Source organism: Arvicanthis niloticus, chromosome 1 (assembly GCF_011762505.2).
Source record: "Arvicanthis niloticus isolate mArvNil1 chromosome 1, mArvNil1.pat.X, whole genome shotgun sequence".
In the NCBI taxonomy this organism is placed as follows: domain Eukaryota; kingdom Metazoa; phylum Chordata; class Mammalia; order Rodentia; family Muridae; genus Arvicanthis; species Arvicanthis niloticus.
Genome location: NC_047658.1, coordinates 29,247,020 through 29,272,059, shown reverse-complemented (window position 1 = coordinate 29,272,059; position 25,040 = coordinate 29,247,020). Strand labels below are relative to the sequence as shown.

The 25,040-nt window shown below is 38.0% G+C and overlaps 1 protein-coding gene and 1 pseudogene across 1 annotated transcript in view; both read right to left on the bottom strand.

The window, feature by feature from the left end:
- Nucleotides 1-25,040, bottom strand: part of Gabrb3 (gamma-aminobutyric acid type A receptor subunit beta3) — a 389,323-nt gene that overhangs the window by 248,554 nt on the left and 115,729 nt on the right. The window contains exon 2 of the mRNA XM_034495967.3: nucleotides 18,160-18,207. Coding sequence (XP_034351858.1) covers nucleotides 18,160-18,207 — 48 coding nt within the window. The remainder of the gene's footprint in view (nucleotides 1-18,159; nucleotides 18,208-25,040) is intronic.
- On the bottom strand, nucleotides 3,512-4,516 carry LOC117704046 (procathepsin L pseudogene; annotated as a pseudogene).

Sequence of the window (25,040 nt, the reverse complement as noted above, 5' to 3'; positions counted from 1 at the left end):
GCCATCTTCCAAAACTGAATGCCTGAGGATTCTTTCCCCCTCAAGCTAGTCTCTAGGCAGTTCTTTCAAACATGAGGGAAGTGTTCCGAGAGTTTCTAGCTCAGATGCCAGGCAAAAAGAAGGAATCTGTGAAGAGAAAGAAGCTCTTTGCTCTAGGACTCTGTTGGCATCTCCTGCAGCTAAGAATCAAGAATCTCATCAAAACTAAGACAATCAAGATGTTCTGCAAAGACAGTACTCCCTTCTCTAAGCCACATTGCCATAACCTGTTCTTGCTTGGGGCCAGAAGGGTATTTGACTTTTCAGTGGACCCATTCTCAGCTTTCCTCACTTATCCCTAAACCTGAACATTTTAAGACACACACACACACACACACACACACACACACCCCTCTGAAATTTGTATTTGGGAAAGAAAATTCATGATATAAGAAAAGTAAATAAACCCACTCATGTTTATACTTCAGTCTTAAGCTAGGTAATGATGAAGCATTACATTCTCTAAGCAGCATAATGTCAAAAACTAGAAGTCACAAAGTGACCATTAAAACATCTTATCCCAGTTCTTCACACCCTTATATTTAAAGTGTGCAGTATTATCCTCTATCTTTGGGTAATAACACAATTCTGCTGCTTCCTGATCTGGCCTCAAATTGTTTTCTGCAGCAGAGTTGAGTTATTGGGTTCTCCCGGTTGGAGGCCCCGAGCTTCGTATTCTGGAAGATATGGGTAGTGGCACCCCTGTTGCCCCCAAAAGTTCAGACACCTGTAGCAACAGCCCCACCAAGCAAACCTCCACATTCTCTGAACTCATCATTTCAAACTTCTGGAAGTGGTTGTCTCTGTGGCAACAAAGGTTTGATAGCCCCCATAAAGCTGCTACTATAGAATGTTCAGCTTTTCGTTGGTGGACAGAGCAGCAATGCCTCTCAAGTTCCTTTATACTCATCGCCAAATATCAGAATCAGTATGTTACTTAATTAAAATCAATATGTAAAATGGCTATACACTCTTAAAATAACTTGCATACATTTTGTATCTTAATGTAAACTCAGGTTGAGTTCATAATTAAAATTTTAATATAAGGCCAGGGAAAACAGCTCAGTCAGTAAAGTGCTTGCTGTTCAAGTCCAAAGACTTGAGTTTCATTCCCTCACCTATGTTTAAAAAGCCAGTTAGCAAGGTGCTGTGCAAGTAGAAACCTAGTTCTGGGAAGAGACAAGTGGATCCCTAGAGCTTACCTAAGGCAGCCAGCCTAGCCTACCCTGTGACTTCCAGACCAGGGAGAGTCCCTTTCTCAACAAGAATCAAAACAAACAAACAAACAAATTATAAATAAATAAAATAGACATGTAGATATAGATAGACAGACAGATGAATAGAGAAAGAAAGAAAGAAAGAAAGAAAGAAAGAAAGAAAGAAAGAAAGAAAGAAAGGAAGGAAGGAAGGAAGGAAGGAAGGAAGGAAGGAAGGAAGGAAGAAAGAAAGAAAGAAAGGCAGGCATCCAAGATCTGGCCTTTACAAGCACATGCACACATGTGCTTGGTTCCTCATTTACTCTTAACATGAGTATCCAATGAACACACACAAACACAAAATAAAACCTGTGAAGTGTATGTATGTGCTTACACAACTATGTGGGTACTTATGTGTATAAATGTACTTGTACATGTGTGTATGTATGTGTACATGTGAAGGCCAAAAGTTAACTTAGGTTATCTTCCTTAGTCATTCTTTAGTTTATTAACTGCAGAAGGGTCCCTCGAAGAGCCCAGCCCTCACAGTTCTGCTAGTTTAGCAAGCCAGCAAGGAAGGATCTGCTGTCTCTGCCTCTCACACACTTGAATCACGGAAAATATACCTGCCTGATTTTTACATAGGTGCCACAGATACACACTCTGGTCCTTACAATCCAGTAAGCAAGTGTGTTATTCTCTGGGTCACCTCTTCAGCCTCTCATGTTTTGTAATATGAAATTTTGACTCATGGAGAGCTACCATTATGTATTGGGGTGTAATAACAAAAATGAACCTTCAAATATAGTTTATGCTAACCTGATTATTTAGTATTATTGCAGTATTCCTAGTTTTGTAGCCCAGTGAGCTAAACATGACCAGACTTCAAATAACATATTATTTGTTATAATTGAAAAGCAATAAATATAATACAAAATATTATATACCAAATCCAAATATGAGCAATGCCTATATTGCTTCTGCATGCTTTCCCTTATTTACTCTGTTTTAAATTATAGAAATAATAAGTTCATTGCAGCTAGATCCTCATTTTAAACATAAAGCAGTACTTTTATTACTGTTATTATTTACAATGTACACTCTCATAAGATCTATTCTCTTGTTCTGTGACATTTATTTTTAGACAGGGTTTTAAGTAGTCCATACTGTCTTAACACATGTTATATACTGGAAGATGATCTTCAATTCCTGGTCTTCCTACATACCCTGGTAAAACTACTCTTAATAAAAAATGGGATATTATGGGGAAATTGGTAGTATAAGGATTTCATAGCTTGTCTCATAGCAAAATAAATAATACCAATTACCAAAAATTAACACACCTCAAAATCATTATTGATTTTTATATAGAAGTTTATATATAATAGTTTACTTCAGTAACCTCTTATAACTGGCTATGTAACTAATTAATTTTTTTCCTATAACAACCACTCAGAGATGGTTGTATGTTAAGACAACCTTCCTGTGTGGCCCTGACTGGCCTCAAGCTTGCAGCCCTACTGCATGCCGGTTTAATGGATGGGTACCACCCTGATATCATCAGTGGTAAAGCACTTTTCTCTTGTGTGCTTGTTTCCTTAGAATGAAGTTCTGAAACTGGATTGGGAATTCAAGTACTAATGGCATGCTTCTTTCTGAGGGTTCCATAAGAGAGCTTTAGGAAGAAGTTGACAGCATCTTTTACACACAAACAGTAAGTTTGTGTGTGTTTGCTCACACTGGCCCAAAGAAGACAATATTTTTTTTTAATGAGTACATATTGAAATAGGATTCCATTGAAATTTTATTTATTTTAGTTTATTTTTACTTTGTTGAAGTAGAGTCTCACTGTGAGTTCAAAGCTGGCTTTAAATATATAAACTTTTGCCTCTATTGCCTAAGTCCTGAAATGGCAGGTAGGCATGTACCACCATATTCTACCAATCATAATTTTAACTTGCTTTTCATTATTATATTTTTTATACACACGCTGAGCTAAAATTTATTTTTAAAAAGTAAAGTTTTATACAACCTTTATAAAACAAATATTCCAGACTCAGAATTAAGCAGTACATGTTCAATATTATAAAGCTGTTTACAATAGGAGTTTTAAGTAATGCTAACATTTAACCCATGTAAAAATGTCAACAGAATTCAAATTATGACTTGAATCCTCAATGATTCAAGTACCATGGTCTTACTCAGTAAGGGTTTGGTCAGTTTTAAGATGAATTCTTTTGGATCTAGTGTCTATAAGTCCCTTTTACCACTATTTGTCAATTCACCATAGGATAGCTAGCTGCAATGGTAAGTCCACAGTGGCTGTCCTTGTCTGGGTATTTTGACGTAGCCATCCATACACCATTCATGACCCCAGCTGTTCTTGACAAGCCAATATTTACTCTTATTTGAATCTGTTCCTTCAAATCCATAGCCAACAACCAGAGAACCCCATAGTCGAGGTTCTTGCTGCTATAGTTGGGTTCACTGTAGATGGCTGAACTATAGAACTGGAGAGATGGATGGCTTGCATCCATGGCAACAGAAATGAGCCCCCACAGCTGCCACAGCCTTCATGAGGGCTTTCTCTTGCTGAGGGATATCCATGAACTGCGTGTCATTAGCCACACAGCACACTCAGCTCTGTATTTACAAGATCCATCCTTTGCTTCATAGGGATAAGCGTCCTTTGAATCCAGATCTCCATGTTTATTAATGTAATGGAAAGAAAAATCCATCAGGCCTCCATTACAGCCCTGATTGCCTTTAGGATGAGAACAGTCCACAAGGTTCTGTTCACTCAGTGAGACCAGTTTGCCAGTCTTAAGGCACATCTGTCCTTCTAGGCAACCCGATGTGCTAAACACCCAAGAAGAACCACACTGGCTCTGATTCTTTACAGGAGTCACACAACCCTTTCCTTTCCAGTCCACAGTCTTGGGAATCTGAAGCATCGTAGTTTCCTGAAATATCTTCCTCTTCTTGTGCTTCTGGTGCTGATAGCCATTCACCACCTGCCTGGATTTCTCATTGGTCATGTCACCAAAGGCGTTCATCTCCATGGTTAAGCCCTGCTTCCCATTGCTGTATTCCCTGTTGTGAATCTGGATCATTCTCATGTTTTTCCGCACCGCTCTCCTCCACTCTTCCTCATTCACGCCATACAATCTTCTTTGTGTGGACTTCCACTGGTGCCACTGTACATTAAACGTTTGATCAAAGTTTAGAGTGACTAAGGCTATTCCCAAGCAGAGGACATCCAGGAGGAGTAAAAGAGTCATGGTTCGAACACCTGAGGCAGCTAGCTGTGCACACATAATCTGCAAACTTGGATCCCCGGAGGTCTCCAAGGTCTGAGAATCTTCATTATTATATTTTAATATTCATTTATTTAGTACCACATATTGGTTTTACAACATTCATATGCTCCTCGTATTTGACTTTTTTTCTCATTCGTTATTGGCAATTCATTTGCTCAGGTTTCTGTGACACATATATATTTCTTTTTAGTGATTTGTAAGAACCTTTTACAGACAAGTAAAGATCTGTCTTAGCCACCTAAAATTATTTATGGGATTAAGTATTAGCATTTATCGAGTAGGTCTTGCATGGCTAGCACTTCAATCATCTTTCTCCACACAGCATCTCACCCCACTACATGAAGGGCTAGCAGTGGCTTTATTGACGCACATTGAAGACACGGAAGTGTCAGGAGGTAAGCAGCGCTAGACTGAGCACTGAGTGGTGAGACTGGCTCTAGTCCTCTCAGAATCTCAGGCTTTTCTCTGAAACTCAGAAACTTAAATATTTATATCCATGTCGCTATGCTGCTTGTCTGAGGAAGTTAATTGTGACCATTCAGTCTTTCATACTACGGATTCCGTTGAGCCTACAATGTACATATATCATTCTTTATGTGATATGAGTTCTTAAGTCTGTTTGTTACTTTAATGGTTTCATAAAATTTGTATAATTGTGTTTTTTTTATTTCTAAGATCAACAATTGTCTAAAAATACACAGACACCTTAGAAATGAGCAGTATTCAGCATTCTCTTGTATGTTCTGATTCTCGATTTATTTCCCTGGTGATGCTAACAAGATGTTATACTGTAATGATAACGACAAACAGAAATGGAAGGTGAGATTCAAATTTAACAAAATTATCACTAGACATTCTCTCAGAATAAGTAAGAATATATTTAAATACCACCTGTAAGTGTTATCATTAAGCAGAATCGTGCATGCAGTATAAACAGGAGTTTTATATTCAGACAAGTCATAGACACTTATATGGTGCAGAAAAAACATTTTCACAACTTTCAAATGCAGAAAACAACTTGCAATGACTGATGCACACAGAACAGTAGTCACAGAAGATGCCAAATTAATTCTTTATCACTAAGACTGATGAAAACTAAAACAACCAACTAGCTACTAGAAAAGAAGAAAGGAAGAAAAAAGAAAGACAAAGAACCTACAAAGTTGCTACTCACAATACCCTGATTTGTATAAAAGCTGTTGCCTTGAATCAGCTTATTAAAAAATAACAAATGATGAAATTTGTAAAATATCCAAATCAATACAATAGAAAAATTACACACACACACACACACACACACACACACACACACACACATATATATATATATATATGAAGAGAGAGAGAGGGAGAGAGAGAGAGAGAGAGAAGGAAAATGTGTGGAGCTCAGACCATACTTATTTTGTTTGTATATATGTATGTCTATGCAGGTGTTAGTGCACATATGCACACATACATGTGAAAGTTTAGAGCCTATTTATTTACTTTTGTATGCATATGTATGCATATGTGCATGTGCTAGTGCATAGATATGTGTGTTTGTGTGTGTGTGTGTGTGAAAGTCAGACCCTATAAATTTTGTCTGTATATGTATGTTTGTGAATATACTAGTATGTATATGCACACATGCATACAGAGGTCTAGACCCTATTTGATTATTTGTATATGTATGTTTGTACATGTGTTAGTACACATACATGCACGTATGTGGCAGTCAGACCTGTTGGGAACCGACTTTTAGCAGAAAGCGGCTATCAGCTTTGCAGCCACCTTGAGCCATATACCCTGACGTGAGACTTGTTTTTCAACAGCCTACAACAGCTGAAGCACACCCTGATATCCCACATATTTTGTTTTGCTGTTTACTGCCCCCCAGCTGCAAGGCATGCGGTTCACATGCTATCCACGTGCTATCCATGCCATACAAGCCTATAAGGTGCACATGGTATCCACGCCTGTAAGGCTTACATCATATCAACACCTGCAAGGCATGTGGTATTCACGCGCCTACAAGGCACGTGGCAAAAGTGTATAAATACCCCAGATTTCCCTTCAATAAATAAGACTTGAGACCTGATCAGAACCTCTGTCTTGTCTCCATTCTTCATGTCTCTTCCCCTTTATCCTCTCTCTCTCTCTCTCTCTCTCTCTCTCTCTCTCTCTCTCTCTCTCTCTCTCTCTCTCTCTCTCTCCCCTGACCCGCAGACTGGATCGGCAGCTTGGGCTGGGAAACAGTGGCTGCCAAGCATGGAGTGGAGAGGGCCACAACACAACCCCCCACTTATTTTTATGTGTATATGTACTTTTCATGTTCATGTGCACTTATGCATGAATGTGGAGGTCAGAGCAGCCTTAGGAATTATTCCTCAGATTTTGTCCATCTTTTTACATTTCTCTTATTTTGTTTTATGTGTTTTAGACAAGGCTTCTTATTCTAACTCATGAAGAACACTAGACTGCTGGTTATCTCTCCAAGAACCTGCTTGTCTCTGCCTCCCACTGGCACTCGAGAACAGACTGGTTTTTTACATGAATTGTGTGGCCATTTCCTTATTTCTCAAAGCAAGCCTTAACTAACTGAGCCATCACGAACCCCTTTGTCACCTATCATTCTGTACATTTATGCATTTCCTTTTAATTTATTAATTTCCTTACACAATCAAGTTGTGTAAGAGTTTTGTTATATTTATTTCTAATTTTCACCTTTAAATACTGCCGAAATAAGTCCCTGACACATGAATCTTACTAAGTGAAAATTAGACTAGGAATAGAAGCGCTGACTGCATACATTTTCAAACTTGCTACTATCTGCAGATTACAATCCAAAGCATCTCTGACCTGCCCTACATCGCCTGTTATCACCTGCTGTGACCCACTATTAAGGGGGTCTTTCCTACTAGTGAGTGTCAGCCTTGTGCTCTCCCGTCTCTACCTCATTTCCATGCTTGGTATTATCAAAATTATTACTTTTACAAGCTAGCAACATATTACTATTCAGTCTTTATCCACATTAAATGTGATACCTTTAATGTACTTACAAGTGCCTGGGATTCTTTTAATTTATAGATCAAAGTTCCTTTATTTTGTCCATTTTTGCACAAAAGGAGATTCTATGCACTTGAATCCTTGTATATATATTTGGGCATCTTTACGGGTTCACTGATTTATCTTACTAATGGTTGTGAGGATTTTCTAGTTTTACATTTTTCATCCAGGAGTGATTTTTGGGGGGATAGTCAAATTTCTCAGTCTTATCTCTTTCAATGTGGACAATTGTGTTTCCAGTTGGATGAATTCATCTTCTGCCATGACTATTATCAAGATTTATTCCTCTTCCTGTTGTGTTAAGGGTTTATAGTATATTTTTCTTTGTTACATATTTAGTTTACCTGGTGCTAATTCTGTGTGGCTGTGAGATGACACTGTGGTGGTGTTGTTCCCTATTCTCAGCCAGTTGTCACAGCAACAGTCATCAGTAAGTCCAAGGTGCCCTGTCGGTTTGGAAACAGACACGGGTATCTATTTATCCCTGACACTTTGCCATGTATCCCTGTATTCCTGACACTTTGCTCTTAGAATGTCAAAACTAGTCACTCAGCTCATGAAGTTTTAGCAATCTCAGCTCTGAGACAGGACCTGAAGCATGGTAGAAGTGCCTGTTGTTTCTGCCTCTCCAGATGTCTTGTCTTAATTCTGTGTTTCCTTATATCAGTTTTCTTATCTCTAAATTACAAAGATCCTTGGTAAATCTATAGAGTTGAATTTACATTCATTTTGAGAAGAAATACCAAGTTTATAATTTATTACATACAAGTGTATAATGTAATAATATTTATATGGTAAATATATATAAATTTATTATAATATCAACTTTATAATTTATTTAGGGATATTATTTATATTGTTAAAAGTGTGTGTGTGTGTATGTGTGTGTGTGTGCCCAGGCACACACACGCTTCTATTCGACACTCAACTACATGTGTCTTCAGAGACCAGTGGAAGATAAGTGGTATCTTTCTCAATTGTTCTCTCCTTTATCCTTTGAAAAAGTGTCTCTCTTTCTGAACTTAGCTCATAAATTGGGTAGACTGGTTGTCCACTGAACTCCAGGGACCTGTCCTGTTTCCATTGAGCTAGGATTACATTAACCATAATCATGCAGTTTTTCTTAAAAAAAAAAAAAATTACATGGGTGCTGCAGACCCAAACTGAAGTCCTAATGCTTACGCAGCAGCCCTTGACTAACTGGAATATTTCCCCAACTCCTCTTTCCTTTGAACCTAGAGCTCTATACTGGCTAAGCATGCATCCTACCTCTGGGCTACACCTCCTGCCAATTGTACATTATTGAGATGTAACTTTGATGTATTCAAGCTGGTTTAGTGGCCAAGATTAGTCCCTTGGAATATTGTTTTTGAAGTTTTTCTTTTTTTCACAGTGATAGGTGATTTCCTTCCAGGGTTAATTTAGCTCCCATGTTCTAGAGTCTACTGACTACTGCACAATTTCCTGTTGTCTCTACCAGGAATCTTACAAATGCCAATGCTTCTTGGTCTTGTGTGATAACCGACATACTCTTTTCCCTTGTTAACTCCTCTGCTCTTTATTCTTACTTCAAGTTTTCCACTACATGGCCATTACAGAGTTTTATTTAACATAAGGCAGACTGAAGTTTAGATATAGCCCAAGACACGTTTCTGAAGCTTCTTGTTTGCCTGCTGACACTATGAAACTCTTGACTCCAGGGTTTGATAAGCTGCCCCACAACTCCCATCTTTTACTTTCAAACCCTTAAGGTTGCTGCTTTCCTTATATCTCCCCACTGGGCTACCTGGCCCTAAGCTGCTTTTCTCCCTGTCCCTGCCCATTGGATGATCTGGCGCTGAAACTTTATTATGCCTTCCTTTTAGACGCTCTTAAGATTCACCAATCTATGTCACACCCTTTCATTAAGCGTTTTAATCAAGGGCACTGTAGCAGACTCTGATAATCCCAACCCCTCCTGTCTCCTGTTCCTGCCATCCAACTTTACCCTATTATGCAGCTGTTCTTCCTCTGATCTGAAAGTGGCCTTAGGTTCAGTGGCCTCATGGATCATGGGGTTTGCATGACTTCCAGTGATCACAGTTATGTGTCTATCAAAGCTTTTAGTGGAGGGATGGCTCCCAGGCTTTTCAACAGAGCCTCAGCTTCTCTGTGTTCCTACCACACATTCCTTTCTGAGAGGACACAGATCTGATGATGTCATGAAAAGACACAAGGTAGAAACTTCCAAGTACTGTGGTTTTTTTTTTTTTTTGTTTTTTTTTTTTTTGAGACATTCTTGATGCACCTTAAATGTGTGGTCTACAGAGAACTTTTATTTTAAAACTTTTAACCCAAAATTTATAGTTGGGCAAGAAGTAAGGAAAAAAGATGCAAAAATTGTCAAAAAATCATGATTCTTTTAGCTAATCTAAAAATCATAGACATGCATACTGTGCAATGGGGTGTAAGGAGCACATACTCCCCATAGAAGGAACACTGTCTGTGAGTAGTATCATGATGTATCAGACACACATAGCTATGAACGAAGCACAGAGCACAGTCTCAAGACTTCAGTATCCAGTTCGGGCATGACCATGGGCTTTCTCACCCAGAGTCTAAAAGAGGTCAAACTGCAGGAGGTTACCATTAATCATCAAGTGTCAATAATGAAGCTAAGTTAGAGCTACCCAATACCCTCTTTTGTACTGAACAGAGGTGGCAGAGGGCTTTGCTAGGTATTTCATCCACATGGGTAGTCACCAGAAACTTTGGCCCTATATCCTTCTATAGGAGACAGTGTATCGGATTCTGCCTATGTAGGATATAGGAATATAACTACTGTGACCCTCCAGGATGTAAGGATTGGTACTATTGCTGCTGGGCATAGATGACACAAGAAACACAGGATGGTGCAGCATCAATATGAAGTTACTATGGGGATATGTGCGAAAATTTGTAAAATATCCTACATGGGGTTTTTTTTTTCTTTCAACTTAACATTAGCAGCAAGAGCCAATATTAGATTTTGACTCATTTAGCACAACCATTGCCAGATTAAATTCTGTGAGTTTTATTTCTGCTATAAGTGTAATTAGATTGAATGGCATCTCAATAGATAGACCTGTCATACTTATGCCCTTAGGTGCTGTACAACTGATATGCAAGTCTGCAGATTTGAGACACACTGCTTACATGAGGTTTCAAAGGCAGAGAAATCCAGTACAGGGAAGGCTCTGTCTTCTCTGCTCACTGGAAACACTCATCTCTAAATAACCCACTTCACTTCAAAGCTGCTCATTAACCACTCTGCTTAGTTAAGTTCCTCTGGAAGTGTATTCTGTCCTTAGGGACGCTAGATCAACTTGTCCCAGAGAACTCCTGCACATGCTAGAGGTCTCTTTAGCAGTTGTTATTTCTACCTTATTGCTGCTGTTGATGTCTCTTCTGCTGGTGGTGCTATTTGGATCACTGATGCTAGCTGTTTTCCCTTCTTTGGGGTTGTTCTTTGCAACAGAATTCAGTAGAGTAGTACTGTAGGGGAGGGAATCAGAACTTTTTCTGATCTTAAAAATGAAATCCCATCTACATGAATGTGTTGTACAAGGAAAATACTATACATAGACTGATTTAAGCTATTGTTAGCATGCGCAGCAGAAATACTTGGTGATACTTGGGTCATCAAGTTACACTTTCCTTCATCTCCGTTCCCTGAACTCAACATAAGAATGCCTCTTCACTGCAGATCGGCTCTGGCAGTCTCAAAAATGTGCTATATATCCTCAGTTCATGCTCCTGCTCTGCACATTCTGAGCTCCCACCAACCAAGTAGAGGCAACCCAGATAGAAGCAGCAGGAAAGCTAAGTGTAGTATTTGGGGGACTCTTGGTAAAAATGAACATGGACACCTGCCACTCAGATGCTTCAGCAAATGTGTGAGAACTGACAGCAATGTTGGTGCCTAAGAGGGAAACTGAACTCAGAGCAAGCTGCACACCAGGATCTTCCAACAATATAGTTCTGCCTTGGGCTATATTGAATCAAAGCCAAGATCATCAAATGTTTGCTGGTATAAGTAAACAGTGTAGATCAGGCTAGATTATCCTCTTGGCACTTTGCATCTTGCCTTCAAAGCAACTCCCGCAGTGAGTATCTGCTGGGCAAGAGGTGCAGTTTTCCTTCAATTTCTCATTAATAATCACAGATTTGAAAAACGTATTACAGCCAGTAAGCATCTCAGACCTGGACTTCCAGTGCATGAGAGACGGAAGCCATGAGTTCCAAGCTAGACCTGAGCTGTATAGTGAGTTTCAGGCTAGCCAGAGCTACAGAATAACCCCTCTCTAGAAAGAAAATAAAAATGAAAATAAAAAAAATTAAAAATGAAACTGGGAAATCCTTATTACTAAAAAAGAGCACACACTAAACAGCCTATGAGTTTTTAAAAAATCCATACCTCTCAAAAAATTGCTAAATTTAATTAGAACTAATTAACAGTGATCTAAATTTCAAATCAATAAAACGATATTTTAGTGTCCAGACACATAAGTCATTCCTTTTAGTTTAGCAAAAATCCTTTTAGTTTCGAAGAATAATATGCTAAGTTTCATATCATAGCTAAGATCATAGCTTATCAGCCATAGCTGATAAGCTGGAGGGGGAGCAATATTCCTGCTTAGAACTAGTATGTGTAGTATTGTGGGTACAGTGGAGTATTGAAATAGGCAGGATTTAGGGCTAAAGTTCTGGAAAGGAAGCAGGCTCATTGTGGTGTATGTGACCTTCCATGTAGGCTTGCTCTTCTTCAACTTTTAGGTCTATGTTTTGTTTGAAGAAAATTTAAGTAGCCAGTCAGTGTATCCAAGTCTCTAATATAGATGGATATGAGACCTTAACCAGTAGCTGTTAGTGAGAACAGGTTCTACCCAGAGTGAGGGCAAGAAAGATCACCAGAAAAGTTTTACTCCCAGGCTTGCTCTGAGAATTGGTATGAAAATACTTCAAATCCCACAGCTACTGAGCTCAATAAATCTGAGGTGTGCATTTGTATCAGCTCGCTTTTATATGAATGATTCAGCTACAGGCATTACTATGGTGATTGGCCTACTTTCTATTCTCTGTATTGACTCCCCATGTCATACCACTGTCTCTGGCTTCCCCAGATAAATTACTTTTACTCTGGTATTTATCTCAGGTTCTGTGCTAAGATGCCTTGCTGATGAGACAAGCATAGAGTGGGAAGAGGAAGAACAGAAGTAGCTGCTAAGGGACAGAGAGGCTGGAAAACATATTTTGACATCTTATAGCACTGATAAGCTACAAGCTGAGGACCAGACTGCAAAATAGTCAGTATCTGAGAAGACATGGTCCTTAGAAATGGAGCAGCATACAAAAATTAATTCACAAATTTGACCATATTTCATTTACCAGTTCCTAACATGCATGGACCATGGGGCAGAAAGGCTGAGCACATGGTGGGAAATAATGGGTCTAAACCTAAATAACAAAAACTACCAAGACTCTCACTACTCTGAAGTGATGACAGTTAGGATCATACAAGTAGGAGACATCTCTGTGGACACATTGGGCTTTCATTGTTGATCCTGGGAGGGTGAAGATTAAGAGAAACATGAAGCAGAAAAAGTACAGGACACTGTTTATGTTGACAGCATCAAAATGAGCTCCTATCCAACTACTTGTTAAGTGCTTAGAACCAAAAGAAAATGAGGAGACCTACAGTAAACCAAATTAGAAAATATTCCAAAATAAAAACACACCAAAGAAATGCAGAAAACCATTAGGGAATACTTCTATAATTCCCTAAGTTAAAAAAGATTAAAGAAATGGATGAAATTTGAAATACAAATAAACCACCAAAATTATACCAAAAGGGCCAACAACTTAAATAGACACATAATAAATAAAGAGATTGAAATTGGAGACTAGGGGATGCCTTCTTAAAATAATAGTCCAGGCCAAGATGGCTTCACAGCAAAGAAAAACTTCAACCAATCCTTCTTCTTAAACAGAACATCTTCCAACTTCTTTTTTTTTTTAAAGATTTATTTGTTTGTTTGTTTATTTTATGTATGATGTACACTGACACTATTTTCAGATACACCAGAAGAGAGCATCTGATCCCCTTACAGATGGTTGTGAGCCACTATGTGGTTGCTGGGAATTGAACTCAAGACCTCTGGAAGAGCAGTCAGTGCTCTTAACTGCTGAGCCTTCTCTCCAGCCCCATTTTCCAAGTTCTTACAAAGCCAGTACCACTTCAACACTAAAGGTTTGTAAACACACAACAAAAACAAAGAATTCTATGTCTCTTGTGGTCATTGATGTAAAAATTATCAATGAAATATTTCCAAATGTAATATAAGCATATATCAAAAAGATATCCACCACCAGATGGTTTTAACTTGCCCAAGCAGAACTTTTGCAACATACATAAGTTAACAAATGTAATAAATCATGAAAATGTACTTGAAGATAAAAATCACATGGTAATTTCAAAAGATGCAGATAAGGCTTTTAAGAAATACAACTTGCTTTCATGAAAAAAATTCTTAATAGGATGAACTAAAGGGAGGATAACTCAACAAAATAAATGCTATATATTATAATCCTACAACCAACATCTTCCTAAATGAAGAACAATCTTGGTAAAATCAAAATGGGCTGGGGCTATCCATTATCCCTGATGCATTTTATAGCAGTTGAAGTACAAGCTAGAGCAATAAGACAAGAGAAGAATATCAAAGGAATACAAATATGAAAGAAGTTAAACTATACAATTACATGTAATTGAAGATGATATATTACAAATAGATATCAAATTATTCCACCAGAAGACTTATAGAAATAATCAATGCTTTTAGCATTGCCCTATCTATCTGTAAAGAGCATGAACCACAATAATGAGAGAGACAATATTTCCCTAATGATGCAATAGTAGAATTTTTATTTTCAGATAATCAACAGCTGTCTGATTCAATTGAAGGCCTAAGTGGATAGGATAGAACCCACATATAACTAAATCTAACCAACAGTCTCAACCTGGAGGGGTTATAGAGAATCTCCTGCCATTTTCATAGACAAGTATAGATTTTAGCTGAATTATAATGTTTGTCCTTGTTCCATCTTTTTTAGTAATTTCACCTCAGGGAGAAAATGTCTATTTCTTCTCATTTCTTGGGTATTTAGTAGCTTTGAAAGCCAAGGACCTGGCCACAGGTGGTGTCCTTCCCTACCATACGTCGACGACTCATCGGCATTCATGGCGTTATTGCTTCAATTAGGCCATTTATTCTATCAGTTTTCTTTGATCATCTTGATAGTATTCAGGCATAAAATATACAATTCCTTATATACAACAATCAATGTATGCTATCATAGAATGTCATCAAGCATCCCTGGTATGTTCTGGCTTTAAAAGTAGTACGTTCTTTTGCTTATTTTTCCTACACATCTTAATGTTGGCTTTTTCACAGCTCACATTTCAATTAAAATGTTTCATTTATGATGCATTTGTCAGGTTCTATTTAACATGACTTCTCACAAGGAACCTTTGGTTATCTTGTTTTGTTTCATTTTTATCATTTATCATCAAATAACCTTTTATTGCAGGCCATGGTTGGTGGGCTACAAAAGATATCCATAACTGGCCAAAATGCAGAAAATAAGTAACGTCTATACTTAAAAACTTCTATACTTAAACAATATACTTATACGACTTCTATACTTAAAAATAAGAGAAAATGGCAGAAGATTTGGTGGTGTGTTAGAATTTCCATTGTTGTGAAGAGACTCCATGACCACAGCAACTCTTATTTAAAAACCATTTAATTGGATTTGGTCTACACTTTCTGAGGTTTAGTTCACTATTATCAAGAAGCATGGTGGCATGCAGGCAGACATGGTGCTGGGGCAACTGAAAGTTCTACATCTTGATCCATAGGCAGCAGAAAAGTACTATGTGGCAAATTGTGCATAGCCTGAGCACAGGAGACTTCAAAGCTCACTCTACACAGTGACACACTTCCTCCAACAAGACCACACCAACTTCAACAAGACTATACCTCCCTATGAGCCACTCTTTATGTGTTTGAATACATGAGTCTATGGGGTACATAACTATTCATACCACAACAAACGGAAAGATTCGAAGAGCCCAAGGTCCATGGTTTCTGCTGCAAAACAAGTGTGCTACAGCCATGACACTCAACAACATGGCTGTCCAAACAAGACATTCTTAATGACACTAGCAGTTGACCTGCCAGCATGTATAGTAGAAAAATTTCACAAGACCTCACCCCAAGTTGAAGAGCTACAGGAAATCAATGGCTGCCAAGAGAGGGAGAATCAAGAGATATGTTCAATACGGATTGGTAAGGACTAAACACAGGTACATATGAGCAACACTAATTGGAGACAATACGATGTTTCTGTTTGATCTTATTTTATATGCTTATGTAAAATAAATAGAAGAGGTCATGGCTTTAAATAGGGCACGAGAGACACGGTAGAAACAGGAGGGGAAATGAGGAAATAAAATTATGTAAGTGTTGCTTATTCTTGTATGAAGTTCTCAGAATTTTTCAAAACACAGTGTGATTTTTTGGAGGAAGAATAAAGACATAGGGAAGAAAATAAGAGCTCACACCTGATAAAAGACTGTTACCAGAAGTATCCAAAAAGTCTCTTTAAGCTTAAGAGTATGAAAAAATGAGAGAGAAAGAGAGAGAGAGAGAGAGAGAGAGAGAGAGAGAGAGAGAGAGAGAGCATGTCATTACCCAGATGTGTCTGATAAAAGACTATTACCAAAAATATCCAAAAAGTCTCTTTAAGCTTAAGAGTATGGAAAAAATAAGTCCAATTAAAGCAATAATGAGTCTCTGTATGCCTAGAATACACAGACCTACACAAAGGGGGCCAATTATAAGTTTCTGTAGTTTCTGTATTCCTACTATGAGATGATGATCCACACAGGAAGAGTGTCACTGACCTCCTAGGATGTAAATCTATAGGGGTTCCCTCTTCTAAATGCTTCAGAGTCACAGTGGTGCAACCATTCTACAAGATACTTTGAGTTTTTAAAATACACTAAACACCCCAAGTGTTAAATCCAGCTGTTATGATTTGTAGTAGCACTTGAGTTCAAAAATTATGTCTACATAATGTCTGTACAAAAATATTTATAGTAGTAGCTTCATCCATAATTGTCAAAACTTGAGCACAGATCACTTATTTCAGCACCAGCACACATCCATAAACAAATTCATTGGGTGGGTGCACCCACCCAATGGAGGACTATTCAAATGAAAAAAGAATGAATTATCTATTCAAAAAAGGAAATAATATTGGAAGATGAATGAAAGAGTACTTCTGTCACCAGTACCAAACAAATAAATAAATATACAACATTTTTAATGCCTACAGGACAGCAATGTTATCAGTACTGTGTCCTTGTTCTCAGAAATAGCCCATTTCTACCAGGGAACATGTAAGTAAGATACAGGTTGGGCTACTGCCTGCTGGAGGAGCCAGTCACCTAGCTGGATGAAATATGAACTGACCCAAACCACTGTGGGAAGAGGAAATCTCAGGACTACATTTACTCTCTGTTTCTTTCTGGATGCCTCACTGTAGCTTCTTTTGACAATGACTAACACATCATGTCAAACTGTGATTTTTTTTCAGGGAAAGAAAAACAGTCAGTAGGGCAATGATAATCTAAAACAGATTGTCAGGGATGCTGGCCATTCTGCTTTGTTGTGGGCCAGCAGAAGTGATGGGGAGGACACTTAAAATGAAGGGGCATGCTGTTGTCTCCATTCACATCAGCTGTGGCCTCTGAATAATTGCAACATGGTGGGCTGTCTAAAAGTAATCTTCTGGTCCTTCCAAGGAATTGTGAGCAAGATTCTAACCTGAGATAGATGACTATTAGCTACCTTTTTACAGTAAAGAACAAGATCTAGGGTGGAACTGAGTGAAACTATGAGGTACCACTAATATTCTGTTACCCATTGTATGAGGTGGCTATAAAGGCGATTTATACAAGGAAACTTGGACATCATAATTAGGACTGCAGATTTTTGTACAAGCTTGTTATTGGAAAAAGAAAGTTTTAAATTTGCATCTTCTATCATAAAATTCTACCTTTAAGAAGTTGTTATAAGAAAACATTTGAATGAGTAAATAAAATTATATATATATGCAATAAATGATCAAAGATTCTTATATGATAAATGGTATTCACAAAATATGTTAAATAATGAATTATATTATTGATAACTTAATAAAAGTTGTGTTTAACCATAGATCATTATTTATACCAGAAATATCTAATGCTTAGAATCTGGATATGCAGAAAGAAAGGGCAAGAAAGGGAGACAGGGAGAATAGAAGGAAAGAAGGGAAAAAGAGTAAGATGAGGATGAAGGAAGAAGAAAAGGAGGGAGGGAGGAAGCAATGATTCCTGCACCACTGATGCTCTAAGAGTAACAAGCAACACTTGTGGCATTAATAAAAAAAATGAAAGCTTTTAATAATGAAGTGAGGTCTCTTAGGCTCACCTGGTTTCATAAATGGCATAAAGTTTTCCATGCTCCTTGACTGCATTCCTGAAAAAAAAAAATACAAAGAGAGACATAATGTAAGGCTTTAAATGTTAAGGCCTAAAATTCCTCTAACAGATATGTATCACTTTGGATCTACTTGCTGAAGTACTCCTACTGGCTTTTGGAAAATCTGAGAAAAACCATTTAAAGGAACTATGTATGTCCATCAACTTACATCAATATAGCACTAAGTTAGCTCAAGCTGGGGTTGCTGCTCTAGCAGTAGCTAAGAGGACACTGATCACATGACCAAATTCTACAGAAGAGAAGAGAAAGGGAACAAAGAAATGCTTCCAAATTTGGGTAGGTCTATGGATAAAAATGAAACAAAACAAGATAATCAAAGGTTCCTTGTGAGAAGTCATGTTAAATAGGACCTGAGAAATGCATCATAAACGAAACATTTTAATTGAAATGTAAGCTGTGAAAAAGCCAACACTGAGATGTGTAGGAAAAATAAGGCCATCTTATTCTATCCACTGATGCTCTAAGAGTCACAAGCAACACTTGTGGCATCAATAAAAAATGAAAGCTTTTAATAATGAAATGAGGTCTTTTAGGCTCACCTGGTTTCATAAATGGCATAAATTTCCTGCTCTGTAGGAAAAATAAGGCCATGAATGACGATGAGTCATCGATGTATGGTAGGGAAGGACACCACCTGTAGCCAGGTCCTTGGCTTTCAAAGCTACTAAATACCCAAGAAATGAGAAGACACAGACAACATTTTCTCCCTGAGGTGAAATTACTAGAAAAGATAGAACAAAAAAAAAAAAAAACGAAAGATGAAGAAAAAACAAACAAACAAACAAACAAAAAAGAAAATGAAACACGCAAAATAAACACTGAAGAATCAAAATATTAGTAGCATGGAAAAGATAACAAAAATTAAAAAACAAAAACAATCTAGTGAAGTGTTAGTCATGATCTATGCAACTGTTTTAAGAAAGCATGTTGAGGTTGAAGATGTGGAATAATCCTCCTGAATACTTATGGTCCTGGGTTCAAACACTACAACCACAAAACAACAGGAAGTCAACCAAATGAACCCTTCCTACAAAGCTTTCAACTGGGGATGTGGCTCAGCATCTGAACAGGTGCATAGAATATGTAAATCCTGTGGTTCAATCTCCAGCACCATTGGGGAAAAAAGAGAATACTTTTGGAAGAGACAAATGAAATGTAAATGGGCAAAGACTAATTGAATAAGCTGGAGGACCACGACAGAGGTGACAACCTGGGAGAACAGGAAATGGGATGTAGCTGGTACTGGGACAACACAGTATTAGGGACCACCAGGGTATAAGGGGAACTGGGAAATAAATAATGTAGTAAAAGAAAACATGTTTCCTAAAATTAAATAAGAACTAGATTAAGTGGTATCATATAATGTGCAAAGTATGTAAGGCTTATATGCTACAAATAATTAAATTAAATGGAATGACAAAAGGTCTGTATTTCATTTGAACAGACAAAATTGTTATTCTAAACAAAAGGTAAAAAGTCAACATATAAATACATGTCATATATATATGACAATTACTTGTGGGTCCCTGTTCCAGAGGGTGTCCCACAATGATCTCCTGCCTGGACTGGTGCAGGGGGTCTGGGCCAAGGGGACAGAGTGCAAGCAGGGAAGGGAGATCGCCTCCACTGCTGCCTCTGCTCATGCTATCGCTGCCCAGTCACTCCCAGGTGCTGCACCTGTCCCTCTGTGCTGAGCTGGGCTGGGCTGGGCCAGTGAAGTGCTTACTGGCTAGCTGGCAAGGAGGGGAGGGTCCTGAAGGCCTGAAGGCACTTCAGGAGAGCAGATCTCTTCCCAAGTGTTACAGATCTTGTGACAGAAACTCTAGGACAACGGGATGATTCTCACACACCTTTACTTCTCCTGAATAGGGCCTTTATTTACAGTTTAGGGGTGGGTTAGGGTCTGGCAGCAGATAACCCCTGTTGGCTTGGTATGAGAACTTAGAGATACCTCATCTACATGTGGGAGAGTCTGAGGCACTGTTCCTATGTGACTGATGGCTATAGGCCTCTCTGTGGGAGGGGCTGTGAAGGGCTGAAGGTGAGTGAAAGGAGTCAGGAGCAATGCTGAATGGCTTCTGTCCCATTAGGGTCTGGGGTTCGCGGCCTGCGTTTGACCAGGCGCCCAGCTGCCTCTCACAACCCACCACTCCACAATTACTAAAATGCCTATACACATATGAAAATTAGGTAAAACTATATTCAGACATATCAATACTTATATTACATATAAATGCCCTAATATGAAAATAAGATAAAATAACAATGACCCTAACCATGCAGCAAGTTAACTTTACATATTTTAAAATGTGTGAATGTAGGCACATATCCATTTATCAAAGTGCTGGGGTTTGAATCCAGAGTTTCTCATATGATTGGCATATCTTTTATGTATCTCAATGCCCAAGCCCAGGATGCTAACTTTAAATATGAAGACACAAATAGATTTAAATAATGTGATGTATACTATTATACATATACCAACGAAAAGCTAGCCAGAATTACTGTCACACTAAGTATATCTCAGAGCAGAGAGAATTTACAATGATAAAAATGATAGAGATACAATGAAAGCAAGGTATCCTCATGCACACACAGTAATCCTGTGTGTGTGCACACCTACTCTTAAGCATGCAATACACAAAGACTAAAACTTAAAGCAGAGACAACGTACAACCACCTCTGATTTCCTTGCAGGAATGAGCAGGTCAAGGAGGAAACACTTCTAAACAGTGATGTAACTGACTTTTTACAGAGCACTCTACCCAACCAGCACAAATTACAAATATTTTCCATGTCAATGGACATGGAAAACTTGGGAAATTCAGATTTGGAATCCCCCAATAAGTTAATCCGTTTGTGAAGGCAGAGGCTTTGATACACTTCATTGCTCAGAAGCTGATAGCTAGCAACACATGAGCCTGTGTGAGATATTATACATTCAAATGAGACCCTTTCATAAATAGTGATTATGAACCCTTAGAAAACTTAGCAAAGAACCATTTAGACACAATGACTTTCTGAACATGACCCAAGAAAGGCACAGTACCTAATGGAAAGGTTGGTAGATTAGTCTACCAAGAGATAAGAGACAGGCTACTGAGTAGAAGAAACTGTTTCAAAATACAGATGTCCTGGTGATTTGCATTTGGATGGAAGACTATCAAACCCAATAGCAAAAATGTCCAAACTCTAGTTACAATACAGGAAATGTGAGACATTTTCCTGAACAGGATACATACTGTAAGCAGTGTAAAGACAATTGGCTTTTAATGGCACAAGTAGAATGCCCATGAAATACTGTGACCCATCAAAATAGTCAACTAATTATCAAACATCAAATGCAATGGATGCTCAGAGACTTGGTAAACAATGTGTTGATAAAGGTAATACAAGTTGATACTAGAAATGTCTTTGGCAAATTTGTGGAAATATAAACACAGACATCATACAACCTAGACCTAAGCTCTTTGGCCTTTATCATAGACATAAAGATTTACACTCACCTGCACATGGCTGGAAATTCTCTCATCTGACTGTAGGATATGAGACATATATAGCTCATCCATTCATATGGGTGAGAGATCTGAGATTATGCATTCTTACTATATGCTCTTCCACAAACCAAGTCCTGCCTAAGGTCAGATAAGCCTCTCCCTGATTTCTCTCTTTCCTTTAAGCCACCTACAGAAATTTAACACCCAAGATCTGCTCACATGTGTCTATAGCAGCTTTCTCATTAGAACAAAGCCAAAATGTTCTGACCGCCTTTCATACAAGAAAAAATCTTGTAGGAATTGGTTTATCAACTAAGCAAAATTCAAAAGATTTATGATTCAGTGTACTGAAATAATGAGTTAACTTTTGTAGCATTCAAATGCATATGTAACTTTAACAGGATTGACAGGCTATGAACTTGTTCGCTTTATCTTTGGAGAAAGGTCTCATTTTGTAGCCCAGGCTGGCCTCATTTGTATAACTCATTTGCATAAAAGTCTTAAAATGTGGAGATTGAAAAGAATTGAATTCCTTGTCCTAAACACAAATGTTATATAGTATTTGATAGAAGAGATTCATATTTAATATTTCTTACACCTCAGCCTCCCAAGTGCTGAGATTAACAGGGATGAGCCACTTTTCCCATCTTAAATTATAAACTTTGAAAAGACTACCTGCTATAAGAAGACATGTCTTTCAGAAAATAAAAATATCTCTTGCAAAAAAACCCAAAATATAAATCTAGAAAATTGAAGCAAAAAGGAATATTTGTACAATAGGATCATGCGTAAAAGTTAGCCCCACCCATCACAACACTGCTTTAAGGTCTCAGCACTTGGTTTGGATGCTGAGGCAGGATCAAGTTCAAGGCCAGTGTTCAAGGCCAGTGTGGGCTACAGAACAGAACTTTTTTTTTTTTTTTTAAATTTTCTGTGTAATAGCCTTGACTGCCCTGGAACTTGCTCTGTGAACCAGACTGGCCTCCAATTTACAAAAGTCTATCTTCCTTGGCCTCCCAAGATGATCTTAAAGGCATGAGCCACTGTGCCAGTATAGAGAATTTCCTCTTAAATAAACAAGAACTTGGAGCTTCAACTACAGCCAGGCAGATCTGAGAACAGGTGGAATGATTGTCCCTTAAAACATGAAATGAAGCCACAATGGAAAGCTGGGAACCTTAGTTTACCTGGGTTTAATTGAATCAAGGGAGCATGCTTGGTATCCTCTGAGCTAGTGAAAGGTGGAAACTGTGTGTGACCCATGAAAGGTCACATAAGCCCCTGCTGATTTGCTCTGATGAAACCAGGCCTCGGGTCACATTTAACACACCTGTATTTATCCTTTGAAAAACGATCTCCTGTCCTGTAACTGTACTTGTGTCTCTGGATAACTAACTCATTGTATAGAGATTCAGAGTGCCTGGAACTCCAGTGTCTGCCACACCCAACCTCCTCCCCAAACTCAAAGCCAGGTAGGTCTATAGTAGAGTGCTTTGCCTTCTTGCCGGAAGCCCTGGTTTTATTCCTCACCCCTTCCAGCCAAATAAAAAAATATAGTACTAAGGAAGTAAGGTTCATTAATAAACATGCTGCTTCCTACTTTTCTTGGAACCTGTATAGTCTTTGGAATGTGGAGTAACCAGCAGTGATTAGGAAAGAAAGGTCCTCAAAAGGACTCAGTTACTAATACAGCTACTGTTCTTCAATAGCTCCTGACTCTTTCCCATTTTCTCCAGAGAATCTGAAACTTTCTTAATCTTCTGAGTGATGAGAAAACTTTTTTTTTTGATACTTTGTGTTTCTTTTTCTATTTATTTATTTGTTTATTTATTTGTTTATGTCTTGCTAAGAAAACATCTTGGGAGTAAATTACTAAGAAAATGAATGTTCCTCTCCCAGAAAGTATCAATAGCAAATAGTGTCTTGATTAGCCTTCAGACTTTGTGACCCCTTGTCTTTCTCCAGAGTTGAAGGGTTTTTTTTTGTTTGTTTGTTTGTTTTTGTTGTTTGTTTTTTTTGTTTGTTTGTTTTTGTTTTTTTGTTTTGTTTTGTTTTGTTTTGTTGTTTTTTGTTTTTTGGTTTTTTTTTTTTTGTTTGTTTTTTTTCCTGGCTTAAATTTGAGACAGGCTGACACTATGACAGGCTTCAAATTAAGAAGACTAGGCCAAAATCTCTGTTTCCAATAACTGGGCAAGTCTAGGCAAGTCTAGGCCTCAGAAGCTGCCCCCACCCCCAACATGACATGAGGCAAAGACAATACGTCAGCAGCAGTTTCCAGATTTCCTCAGCAACAGTTTTCAGACTTCCCCAGTAATGGCTCTAGAACATCCCAAGACATGAAGCCAACAACAGAGGTCACATACCCTTCCCCAGAATTTTCGTAATGTGCTTAAATTGGGCCTGCAAGCTGACTTGGGCATCTCCATCTTGGAATGGAAGACCTCAGGATGCTTGACTTCTGAAGAATAAAACACTCTGTGTGTTTACGTACTATTTGAGTCCAGGGTATCATTCTTTGGCGAATCATGGAACCTTGCAAGTTTGTTCAGGTCTTGTGTGTTCTGGCACAGTCTCTATGAGTTCATGTATGCATCAGCACTGTTGTATCTGAAAACCCTTGTTTCCTTGGGATTTTAACAATCTCTGGCCCTTACACTCAGAGATCCCTGAGCCTTATGGGAAGGGGTATGATAGATTTATCTAGCACCTGATCCAGAGTGGTTCACCAACAGACTTCATGATTTTTGTGTGCTTTTTTATTTGTTTGGTTTGGTGTAGGGGTTTTGGTTTCTTTTGAAAATAATAATAATAAGTTGGATGGGTTAGGATGAATATTGTCAAAATAAAATTTTTAAAAGAATAAAAAATACATTGAATTTCTTTGACGAGCAATTCACTTCTAATGAAATTGATACAGTATAAGTGCTGGCTGCCACTCACAAAACAGAAAAAAGCAAGAGTCTATCTTTGCATGGAAGTATTTGTTCCAATATTAAAATATAGCTTTCTGATCAAGAAAGGCCCTGGACAGACTCTTGGCCCAAACTATCAGAAGAAATAAAGAAAGGACTCAAATGAACAGAATCAAAGATAAAAAGGGAATCATTACAACCTGCACAAAATTCTGCATATTATCAGAGAATATTTTTAAAACCTGTGCTTCATGAGGCTTGAAAACCTGAATTTCTAAATTTAACTGAACTACCAAAATTAAACCAAGAAATCAAAAACCTAAACAGACCCATAACAAATGAGGAAATTAAAATGGTTATAAAAAGCCTTCCAGCTTAAAAAACAAAAAAAGAATTCAGG